The sequence below is a fragment of the Phodopus roborovskii genome, unplaced genomic scaffold (genome assembly GCF_943737965.1).
Source record: "Phodopus roborovskii unplaced genomic scaffold, PHOROB, whole genome shotgun sequence".
NCBI lineage: Eukaryota > Metazoa > Chordata > Mammalia > Rodentia > Cricetidae > Phodopus > Phodopus roborovskii.
In genome coordinates this window covers 9,460,474-9,473,198 of record NW_026126648.1, presented here as the reverse complement: position 1 = coordinate 9,473,198, position 12,725 = coordinate 9,460,474, and the positions used below count along the sequence as shown (strand labels likewise).

The 12,725-nt window shown below is 37.4% G+C and overlaps 1 protein-coding gene across 4 annotated transcripts in view; it reads left to right on the top strand.

The window, feature by feature from the left end:
• Positions 1–12,725, top strand: part of Slit2 (slit guidance ligand 2) — a 311,911-nt gene that overhangs the window by 270,446 nt on the left and 28,740 nt on the right. For 2 of the 4 annotated variants that reach the window (XM_051174039.1, XM_051174038.1), the window contains 2 exons: positions 719–745; positions 12,467–12,560. In XM_051174039.1, coding sequence (XP_051029996.1) covers positions 719–745; positions 12,467–12,560 — 121 coding nt within the window. The remainder of the gene's footprint in view (positions 1–718; positions 746–12,466; positions 12,561–12,725) is intronic. The other 2 variants (XM_051174041.1, XM_051174040.1) reach the window with 1 other exon arrangement.

Sequence of the window (12,725 nt, the reverse complement as noted above, 5' to 3'; positions counted from 1 at the left end):
AGATTTAATTTAGCTTCATAGGTTTGGGGACTTTGTTTATTTTTCCATAGTTATTACTGTATACTTTTCAAAAACCATTTCTTGGATGACCATTTTTAAGGCATTCTGAAGTTAGATTAACTCACAATGTATGAGCTGAAATTTAGGAATATGGCATACCCACAGTATGGAAGTACTGGAAAACTTTTCTTAGATAGTATTAGATTTGTAGCTGATCTGAGAAAAATAAAGTTTTGCAATAGTAAATACTGGGCCTTTAAGGGATGTTTTCTAATTGTTCTAAGTCTCAATCTATTTTGTCAGCAATATGTGTCTTCAATAATCCTACTCTCACAGGGTCACATAGGGTCCATATTAACTGGGCATGTATATTCTCAGAGTTCGTCTTATGGAAAATAAAAAGAATTCTTTAACTTTTGAATTTTGTCTCTGGGCCCCTGCACAAATGTCCACTTCACATCCACTACCATAAAGCTACCGGTGTTAACCACCTAATTTAGATACCAATCTCTGGCTCTCTGTGACGGCTTTTACTTTTGCCGCGTTCTTCTCCATGTTTGTGTGTTTGGCCACTGTGGGGAAGGAGTCTAAGCCTGGTTTCAGTTTGCTCTCCTAGCCTAGCCTCTCTGTTGTTAACCCTGCTCCTTGTCTTCCTGTGTGCTACTGCTGCATTGCAATGTAAAATGTCTTTTGTCTCTTCTGTCTCTGTTGCTGCCAGCTGCTAATCTGAATGAGGTGGAAAAAGGTTAGTTGCTCTTTTTAAGTCTATTATGGTTTTCACTTTAGTCTTCTCTGTCTTTTTTAAGCTACTAGATTTCACTGGGTGTGCTGGGTAAAGACACTGACAAGAGGCGAAGTCAAAAAGCTATATGTCAAATCATTCTGAGAGATTCTTGAGACATGTATAGCTGCATGAAACACTATAAAATGGTTCGTTGAAATGCATTTAATTTCTAGTTTCCTCAGTTACCCTGAGTGGGAAAAAGTGTCTGAACATTAGATCTTATTTTCTATTTCCTACTTGTCTGTATGCTTTAGACTTTTAAAGATATCATGAGAATATATTATTCATATAAGTAAAACATAGGTCTTTTAGCACAGTATATATACTCAATGTCATTCTGTAAATATGTTTCTCTTATTGGTTAATGAATAAAGCACTGTTGGCCAATAGGAAAGGAAGATAGGAGGGACTAGGAGACAAGGAGGAAAGAGGAAGTAGTAAGGAGGAGTCAGCATGTAGAATCTGGAGAGAGCAGAACCGCCGGCCCCCTCTCTCCGGTAAGATGAGACCACTTGGAAGTACTTAGATTAATAGAAATGGGTTAATAATTAAGACAGAGCTAGCTGATAAGAAACTAGTACCTGGCCAACAGCATTATATCTATTACAGAGTCTCTGTGTGTTATTTGGGGCTGGCATGGCTGTGGGACCGGCGTCAGGGAAATACCTTACTCCTTACATAGTGATGACTTTCTTATAAGTTTAAGCCTACATAGCTTTAATATTATGCGTTGTTAAAAATATCTGAAAATGTATGTAGTAAATATTTTATATAATATGAATGGGGTTGCATTATAATGATAAGGGGTTTGCCTAGCATGTAAAAGACCCTACTTCAACCCCAGCACTAACAAAAAAGTAAATGTAAAAATAAAGATATATTATATATGTATATACTATATTATATATGTATATACATGTATATACATATATATATGTTTCTAATGTAGATGTAAATAATGTGGTGGTAATATGTTTTCTATACATGTATATGTGTAAACAATGAATTATAGATGAAATATCTTACCAAATCAATATTACAAAGCCCAAGAGATTGATGTATATGATGAAACTGGCAATTGATGTCACTGAACTGAGTAAGTTCTAAGTTGTTTTCTTAAGGCACTAGGAAGTTTTATGTATCATCATCAACATCAGAACTAAGAAGGAGGCATACACTTGGTAGATCAAGGGCCATGCTGAAAGCATGTCTTGTCATCTTCATGAACACATGTCTTAAAAACCAAGCATTCTCGCTAATGCCATTGCTTTTCTTAGTCATGTATGTAGAAGACTCCAGGACCCAAGTAAAGGAAACAAAAGCATGTGCTAGTCTTGATAGGGCCTGGTGCTCAGGAAGCACTTGAAGGATTCTAAGGTAGATGTAGAGATATGGAGATAGAGAAGTACCTCCTTCCCATCTGTTGTGGATCCTTCCTTTTGCATTGTCGTGTCCAAGTGACTACTGTGTTTGCTCACTTAGTCATATTGTATGCAGAGTGAAGTGGGAAAACATAAAAAATAGTTTCAACTGTTAGACTAAAAATATGCTTTGATATGTAGCTGCTAATGTATCCAGTACTTCCTTGGTTTAGCATCATCTTTCCCTTTTATAACCATTTTATAAGAACAAAAAACTATGGATGATATGCCTAAAGCCAATTCTCTCCAGATCACAGCAATATATTCTCAATTACTAATGTGTACACATTCTCAAAAACAAACTTGTCAGTGCAGCATGGCTTTAAATCACCATGTGGTTTCCTGTGTTGTCTATATTTTGCAGTTAGATTTATAAAAAGTTGTTACTGCAAAGAATGTGCTGCTGATTTAATTTTCTTTTAAAAGCAAGCCTTTGTGGTTGGATAAAATGGCAGTAATTTTTTAAGTATAAAGATACAGACAGTAAAATGCTGAACATTGTTCAAAATAAATGATATTTGTGATAAAGTGTGTAACTTACTCAAGAATGTGCACCATGTAAGTACAGTGTCTACTTGAACATACAGCATCCAATGTAACCTACATGCCTTTTGCTAGAACCTGACCCCTTGAAGCTATTTCCAGTCTTGGCTACTTTCCACCTCACACAGTATTGCTAATTGTTTATGCCAAACAAGCTTTTCTTGATGTTTCATCTGATTGCTAGACACAGTCATCCTTGTGGACCTTTGAAACAATTAATTATGGTCCCAAAACTCAAATGCATGAAGGCAATTTATTTTATTAGATGCAAATTAGAGAAAGGACTTAATCAGTGCCTAAACAATAATTCTGAAAACAAGGTTACACCTTGTCCCAGGATAATTGATAGTTGGTATACGGAGCTGAATTGCCTAGTCTTTAGACTTCATATCATGGAACCAACATCTATAAAATCTAGGGCTTCTCTGGTTCAGTTATTTTCTCTGTGACACAGAAATAATGACTCTTATTCTCCTCCATGTAAATGTTAAGAGTAACAACCCAGTAAAGAGGCTATAGGAAAATGTTGTGATGGAAAATTTTCATAGTTCTGAAATGTTGGCAACCAACCTGCTTTGACAGTTTTGCATTACTTAGGTTGTCTGATGCCATTTCTTGCAGACAGTAGAATGGGAATTTAATAGGTAATTCTACCTGGGGAATGTGTACATAAAATAGATCTTTCTGCATCATTTCACTATATTTATTTTTTTAAGTTTCTATTTTTTATGCTCATATTAAATACGAACACTGTATTTAGGACTAGATGGTCATTTGTCTTAGCCCTTGCATGTGTTGACACCTATAAAAGACATGCCAAATGTGTTGGACAAGGACATACTGAAGGCTGAAGAGCTATTGACAGTATTTTTGGGTCTGTGCATCACTTTCAATATTTGTGGTCTTTTCATAACCGTGCCATCGTTTCTTCTGCATCGAAATATCCAAGGTCTACATTTCAAGGTCAATATTGCTGCGGACATAGCTGAGCTCTTCCAATAAGGAAAGCTAATGTTGTAGTCTCCTTTAACCACTTTAACTGGAGAAAGTACTTTGGCAGTCATGCAAGGCCGTGTGGTTTCTATTCATCTTCCAATCTTGCAGAGCTCTCTTAAGTGCATTTGAATCTCAGGAAACATTTGAGAGGAACTGTTTGCTCTCTTAGTTCACAGGCAGTGCCTACTGATTCCAGAACAACACTTTAACTTAACCAGTCTTATTCTGTCCAATTTGGACTTATTTACTTTGCAAAGAAAAAAAAATTTTTTTTTTTTTTTTTGGATTTGCAGTAACTGTTGAAATTGGCTAAATTCTTCATCCACGGAGATCTATGGAGGAAGTATAAAAAAATCATACCCTTTTTAGATTTCTTTATTTGGAGAAGTACGGTTTGCCATTGAAAAGTGCATAAGATATTTGCTGAGAAAATTTCCAAAGCAGGATACTGTGCTAAATACTGAAAGTGATACAAAACCCAGCAAGCATCTCCATGTTCACCCAGCCAGTCCTAGCTGTGGTTTTCAGCTTCAGGTTCAAATCAGGTCATAGATATTGCTGCTGCAAATCCCTTGCTTCTCGTATCTCATGTTCATTCACAACTAAACCAAGAGATGTTACTAGAAACTGACTTTGTCACTGTGAACACTGGTCATACTGTGTGGGAGTCAAGCATGACTGAACAACTGTTTATACTTTCTTTTAGAAAACAAAAATGTACGTGTGTGTGCGCGCATGCACACACACACACACACACACACACACACACACACACACACACACGACTCTCTCATCCTATGAAGCATATAGCATCTAGAGCCTGTCGGTATAGCACATTCTCTTGATCTTTTCTATGCTGGATTGTGATTCACTTTATCTCGTGCACTTTGCCTGCAGCATGACACCCATCATGGGCAAACCACATTTCAGAGAGAGAACAGCTGTCAGTAGCTCATGTATCTTCAAGATGTCACAGCCCGCTTCACCACTCCCCTGTACTCCTATACTAAAGACTGAACTTCATTAACTTTAGAAAATGAGGGCCATCTGGACAGTTCATGGTCACCTCCTGGAGGTCAATTAGTTATTTCTAATTTAGAAAACAAGTTTCAGAACGGTGGGTCCTCAAAAGCAGTGGATTGTTGAAGACAATCCCCAGGAACCTGGTGTTCATAAATCACTCCTCACTGACTGACAGAACTTAGGTCAGTCATAGCTCTCATCACTAGTAATCATGCAAAATATTTACACAGGAGACTTGACATTCATTTGACTTTGCTAATATGCTCTGGTGCCTGAAACTGAACATTTTTAATACAGTACGTAACATAGACCTAACTTAGATTAATGAATAAGAGGAAACCATAGAGTCTCTGCTTCATGTCTACACATTGCTCACCTGTACATTCAACCAACCATGGATCAGGAATCTACCAGGAAAATGCTGTTTTCTTGTTCTCATACTCTACAGCCTAACAACCCTTTGCTTTACATTGTGTTAGACTGATACATAATCAAGAGCTGGTTTAAAGTGTATGAGACAAAGAGCTGTGGAATGACACAGTGATCAAAAGCACTGGCTGTACTTGCAGAAGACCTGGGTTCAGTTCCCATCACTCACATCATGTGGGTCACAACCAGCTGAGCTCCAGCTCTAAGAATCTAAGAAATCCAATGCTCCTTCCTTCCTACCTTCCTTCCTTCCTTCCTTCCTTCCTTCCTTCCTTCCTTTCTTCCTCTTTCTTTGGAGCTGAGGATGCAACCCAGGGCCTTATGCTTGCTAGACAAAAGCTCTGCCACTGAGCTAAATTAACAACCAAGCCCACTTTTGGACTAGTAGGCACTGCAATTAGATCCACACACCATTCAGATATGCTCAAGTAAGTGCATGCTTGCGTGTACATGCATGCACACATGTGTGCGCACACACACACACACACACACACACAATTTAAAAACAATAAAATAATTCTTTATAGCTATTTCTAGGTATAAGCGAATCCTAGTCCAGTTTATATATGAGCTTGAGTATAAACAGTGGTTGCTGGAACAATCACTTAGGGATCTCAAGACTGACTCTGCTTTCCTCAATTGAGAACAAATGGACACCTACAGCTCATATGTGATTCTCCTTTTAATTTTAAAAATCCGGGGAAAAGACACACTGAGGTCTGTTCTTAACCATTCTCAGAAATTCCACTTGTGGGCTCATACGAACAGTCCCTCTGTTCCTGGATTCATCTCCTTGATTTTCTACAGTCATAATCATTGTTCGGCAAAGGAAATTGTAAAATTATCTAAGAGGCAGCAGCTGGCTGACCTAGGGTAATGTTCAAGGTACTTGTGGCTCAGAACACAGTCTCCAGCTGTTGTATGCTGCTACTCCTTTAGGTTGCCTGTGCCTTCTCTGCCTTCGTTAACATTTAAAAAGCATTTTTCCCACAAGAACCAAGTAATCCAGCACTAACCTTTCATGTTTTTCTTTTATTCTGCTGAGTACATGATTGATGGGAATGGATATTTCCAAAGCAGTACATAAAGAAACCCCTTGCCCTCACATGGTATATTTTAAAGAATAAAATTCCACGTACTTTATCAGGTAGATTGCGTATTTCAACACCTTCACTTGCAGCTCTCATGCAGACATGACAAAATTAGTGCCATCTATCCATGCTTCCCTTACAAAAAAACCAAAGGCATACACTTTTTGGAAGAGTGTTGTGTTTATTTTGTAGAACTGTGTATCCTGGGAATTCTGTCAGGAATTCAGCCAGACTTCCTCCCTTGTTCAATTGTCTTTAAAATGTCAGAACTGATTAAGATTAACGCTAGAATTCTGATTCAGTTATTCAGATCACTGCCCTGTGTCCCTGTCCCTAATATCAGTATTAATGATGCCCCTCATACAGTCAAAAATATCCGCTTAATCATATTTAAGAATACCCTGCGTTGTCACCCTCTCATGTCCTCCCATGCATTCTTGCATCCACAATTGTCAGGATGGACTCCCAGACTATATACCTTTAAGCAAATGGAGAAATGGATCTCGTGGAATTAACAGAAAGTAGTCACAGTTGAGTGCCCACCAACACCATGCAATAGACTTTTATTTGTCTTTTGTTATAGATATTCCTAACTGGAGTTCAAAGCTCAGGATATTGGAAATTTTGGGGTAGACTCTCATTTATTTACTAATTAACCCCCCTTCTGTATTCCTCCAATTTGAATAAAAATAAATTAATAGTTTAAACAGTGAATTTGAGTTAGAAAACTCCAGAAATACTGATTCTGTTGCAGAAATGGCGGGATTATTTTGTGGATGTAAAGCAGTCATTGTCTTCCCCATACCTTTTACATGTTTTTTTCTCCTCAGTTTTACTTCTGCTAAGGTAGCTATATAAGAAAACAGCCCATTGCTGACTCAGCTGGAATGCTGCTATCCCTAGATCACTCCTGATCTCCTATCACTTCACTATCTTTCTACAAAGAGCCTCCTACATCATCTCTATCATCCACTTGACATTTCTAAACCTCTCCCATAAAGAAAACCCAATCTGCTCTTCCCCACAGCATCTTCCTTTGAGAGCTCCAGGAACCTTTCTTAGCATTCAAGTCAGAGGCATTGTTAAATGTGGCTGTGATATAATGGATTAATGTTTTCCTTCCCCTCTCCCTCATGGACAAATTCTATAAAAATGGGAGAAACTTTTCATTGTTATCACCATTATACCCCATACATGTTCACAGGCTCTGCTACATGCTTGGCTTTTTAAAATATAGGGTGACACGGATAAGTGTAGTCCTACTCCTTCATCAAGCAAGCTTCTCTTCTGAACAGATGGAGACCATTACAAAAAAAACCACAACCAATCTAAATCCAAAGCTGTGGAAACCATTCCCAGTATATACGTCTATAAAACACACCCACACCTAAAGCTTGGGAAACATTGTAGAAGAGAGGGAAGAAAGATTATGAGAACCAGTGGGGCAGAGAGTTAGAGGTGAGACTGTGTTTCCTACTAATGACAGAAGCTAAACTCATTAAGTCTCACCAACCTAACGGCCCAAATGGTAGAACAAAAACAATGGCAAAATACTTGCCAAAATGAATGAGGAAAACCCAGGAGGCTCCCCATTCAAAGTACTTCAGGGAACCAAGGAATGCCGGGAGTGGTAGAAATAGTCTTCCCCAAGGAGGAGAACACCATGTGGTTATCCAATATCAATGTTCAGCCTTGAAAACAAACATACAAATAACGGTTATATGGACAGAGCATGTCTATATGCTTGTATCAACCCTCACTGAAAGAAAAAAAAAAAAAAAAAAAAAAGAGGCCATGGATTCCAAAGAGAAAAAGCAGGGGTATATGGGAGAGTTTGGAAGGGGGGATGATGTTATCATATTGTAATCTCAAATATGAAAGAAACTTTTTTTAAGTAGAGGAAGCTCCGTTTGAGATTAACATGTCTTTGGAGAAATCTTACAAACAATAGTCTACTTTTCTTTGCAAAGGGCAAATCTGACAGGAAATCCTTGCTGGACCGATAATAACTTTAGAAATTCTATAAAAAGTAAAGACATTAAAGTCAATGTTAATTTAATTAAAGGTCATCTAACAAAAATTGGGTGGTGTTAAAAATACACATTTTTAAAGAATTATTATAAAAATTGCAAAAAAAGAAACAAATATTAAAGAGTACTTCAGTAAGTTGTAGTAAGAAATTTGAATAAAAGGATATGACGTGGTGGTGGGGAAACTAAGAAGGATGATAAACATAAGAGCCCCTTGTACTTTAAAGAAGAATAATAATATCAGTTACGCATGTATATCTAAAATAAAGCAAGAGTTAATGCCCACTCCAGCTACTGTTTTCCAGAAGAGCCTTCAGTGTGCTGTGGGGCTTCCAAATTTGCTTTATTTATACTGCAGCGGCTCTGGGCTCACACTGACATTTCTTTTTCCCACTGAATGAAATAATGTTGTGTTGTCTAGCTGAGTGTAGTATAGTGCCCTCTGTTACTTTCCTATCTATACTATCCATCTCTTTCGATGAATTTTTCCTTCATAAAAAGACTATCTTAGTGACACAGTTAAACTTTACATCTTCAATTCTAAAACCTCCTTTATCAATGAAGAAGAGAGGCCCAGAAACATAAAGCTAGTTCATTTCAAACATATAATTCTTATATATTGTATAGTTGCACAAGACTATACCAGAAGGAACACACACACACTAAGAAAAAAGAAAAAAAAAAAAAAAACATGTTTTTACCAATGAGAACAAATTCTTCCCACAATCTCCTTCTGCTGCTGGGTCATTATGCAGTTGAAATCAGGCCTTGTAAGTTCTGATGATGCAGTTTTTACTATCCTGACTAGGATGTGATCATCACATTTTTTTTTCATATGAACCAGAGCATCCATGCAAGTGTAATGCAGTAGTAGTAGTCAGTAATTATCCTAAAACAGCAGATGTGAAACAGGAGTGTCCTGAGCAAATAAGGATGAATGGACACATTACCACTGCATCAGAATTGTATCTTCATGAGGGCTTAGCAACCTATGCTTTAGAGCTATTCCGCCGCAGTGGGACTTGGTGGAATCACTCTCTAGGCACATGGTTCCATTCTTCTCATGCTCCTTCACAGCTCATGCAGTATGATAAAGACTTCGTTCTAAACCAATTTTTTTTTTTTTTTGCAATCAGACATACACAGAGACCCTGATCAAAGAACTAGGCATGACTTTGTCACACACACACACACACACACAAGTAATAATAACAATAATAATACCTCTATTTAAGACACATAGTATGTGGTATGTTGTCTTTGGGATGTTATATTCTGGCTTGGACAGTTGTTTGTAAATCATCTAATGACTGCATATAATGTATCGTTCATCTGTCCCTGTCCTAAATGACAGCCATAGCACAGTTCACTATTTCCTCTCCAATATGAAAAAGCAACACAAACAAATAGCAAAATCCTATTAACTCCTTTCCTTAATATATTGAAAATTAATTGGCATATCTACTCAAAAGTGAAATCAGAAATACCAAGAAACCAAAGTGCCCCATGTTATTGCTTTACTATTGGGACTTTTTAAAAATTCAAAGTAGAAAACAAGTAAGATTTTCTGAGATTCACAAAGTCAAAGTCTGTCTGGATTCATGTCACTTGGGAGGTGGATTTGTACAACTAATGAATTCAAGCACATTGGCCTAAACCAACCAAGTGGACTGGCATTTTCTCTTGTCAAGTTAAGTGCATAAGGACCCACTGATTGACCAGTAAATCACAACTCAAGCTGCGTAGAACAGAATTAAAATATGTCCACCTCATTTTTCTTATCATCTTGAAACAGACACTCTCAAGAAAACGGACAGTTATTGATACTACCTCAGAGGTAGCAAAAGTTTAGGTAGATGCGGCTTGAAAGGTGATTTAGACAGTGATTTTGTGGAGTTTCTCAGTGATTACAAGAGCCCCTTTATCTATGAAATAACCAGCCAGTCATATCAGTATCAGAACAATAGCCATGTATTGAGGACACCACACACACACACACACACACATTCTTATGTACAACTTCAGCAATGACTAACACTACGTTTATGTTGTTCATATAAAGAAAAGAAATATATACATGACTAAAGCCATTCACAAAAGATATAGCAATATGTTCAGCCAGCATTTCCTGAGACATTTCTCTTCCCTCGCTCCTTAACATATGGAATCAAGGGAGACATTTCTCAGTGAGAAGGCAAGGTCAATTCTTTGTTTTGTGTGTTTTCACTTAGAGATGAGCTCCAGTCTGTGCATTCTTTCCCTAGCTCAGCATTCTTGTCAGCTTGTGCACTGGGAACCACCAGCAGGCAGAGCTGCTCACTTTATCTTAGTAGCCTGAGCATCTATCACAGCGCCACCGTCTTGATGAACTAGGGTTGACTGTGATTCAGCGGCTGGGCCACTGATGAAATCCACTGATTAAAGTGGATAAAGAAGGAGCCCCTTGCCCTTCCTTATTATTTGTAAGGCAACTTCATATTGGGGGATGCACTAAATAGAAATAATGATTTTATTTATCTCGAATGTCTCTTATTTTCCAGACTCTTTGATATAGATTATTATAAACACCCTGTACATCTAGGTGATTTTCACATCCCTGATGTTAAATATGATGAGTCAATTCCATCCAAGTCTCTTTAGAGCAGCAGTACTTGAAATTACAAATATTAAATAAACTGTTTGAAAGTAGCTTACCATGTATGTGGTGGTTAAACTTTTCTGTCACAGGTTTAAAGACACAGAGATTCTCCTACAGGGAAAAAATGAATGAGACTTGCAGTACAGTAAGTTCTTTTTAAGAATATGGAAAGATGGACTATGATAATAATAGATGAGTGTATTTTTATCCTTGAGTCTTACAAAAAGATCTTTGAAGTATAAACAAATGACCCTCATTTAGTTGGCAGGCCTTTATGTCAGTGAGTAGTATGCGGTGTCAGAGGGCAGGCTTACAAGAGAAGGCTGCCTTGGAGCTCCTAAACTCACACACTAACAAAGTATCATTCTGGAAGGAAGTAAGCAGCTGCTATGTGTGTGTAGCCATGCATTCATTTATTGAAGTAATAGAATTGAAAAGCTAATTTATACATAAAATAGGGATGATAAAAATTTTAAAATATTGACTTCCTAGTCTTATACCATGATTAGAGATTTTTTTTCTGTTGTAAATTATACCTAATTGAATGTATTTGAAATAGTAACAGCCTAAATCATTGAAAGAAGTTTCCTCATACTATCAAAAATAGTCCTGTATAGAACACCTGCTATCTACATGGTTATGTTCATAGTTTCTTGAATGATAAAATTATTAGAAAGTGTTTACAACCCATATAATTATATTCTCACTCTTCATTAATAGATAAAAATTACACTTCTTCATCTATTTTATAGTCCTGGAGAAAGTGTATTCTCTCTCTCTCTCTCTCATATTTACTTTCTTTTTCTTTATATAATAGTGGAGTAGTTAATAAGTATTTTTCATTGATTTTTAGTGACATCTGAGAACCAAAATTCTTTCCTCTAGATTTAGAAGATTTTAGAGAATATGAAGATTATGTTTCTAAACATAAAACTATAGAATAAACCAAACTAAAAGAAACATACACTACATTATTCCATTTGAAAGTCACCCTTTTTATGTTAAGGTCAAAATATGTACAACTATCCCATTATTTTGTCAAGATAGTAGTCACCATTGAGTATACTGTTTTCAAACAGAAGTATGGTGAGGGAGACTATAGGGACAGGGGTAAACATGTTTCTGGTTATAGACATGAATCATTTTGAATGACTTATTTATGAATAATTTTCTGGCGTTCATTTGTATATATATTTTACATTTCACTTTAACAATAACATATGATTAAATGTAAAAATTAAGGCAGGAAAATTTTAAAATTCTCAAATGTCCTTTTCCTAACCCAAAAATATCTGAAGGGTCTCATACACACTGCACACCACTTTGTCAGCATTGCCTGGAGCCTGGTTAGCAGAAGAACCAATATTGAACCTGGGCTTATGATCTTCTGGCCCCAGATCTTGGGTGGGTCCCCCATTTTGCTTCGTTTTCAACCATGAGCTGTGATGCAGCCTGATGTTTTGAAGCCTGCCCACCCTCTTTGGAGAACTAACACTACTACCCTATTGCAGGCGAGCTGTGTGAGGAAAAGCTGGACTTCTGTGCCCAGGACTTGAACCCCTGCCAGCATGACTCCAAGTGCATCCTGACACCGAAGGGATTCACGTAAGCATGGGGCCACTTGGGGCTCACAGTGAGGTGGGGGCTGGGGGTTTTCTTTGAGGAACCTATCTCCTCCACCATCCTTAGCTGCACACTTTTTCCAAAGATTAAAAATGGGTCATATACACCCTAGCTCTTATGACAGCTATGCAAAATACTCCTGTGCGC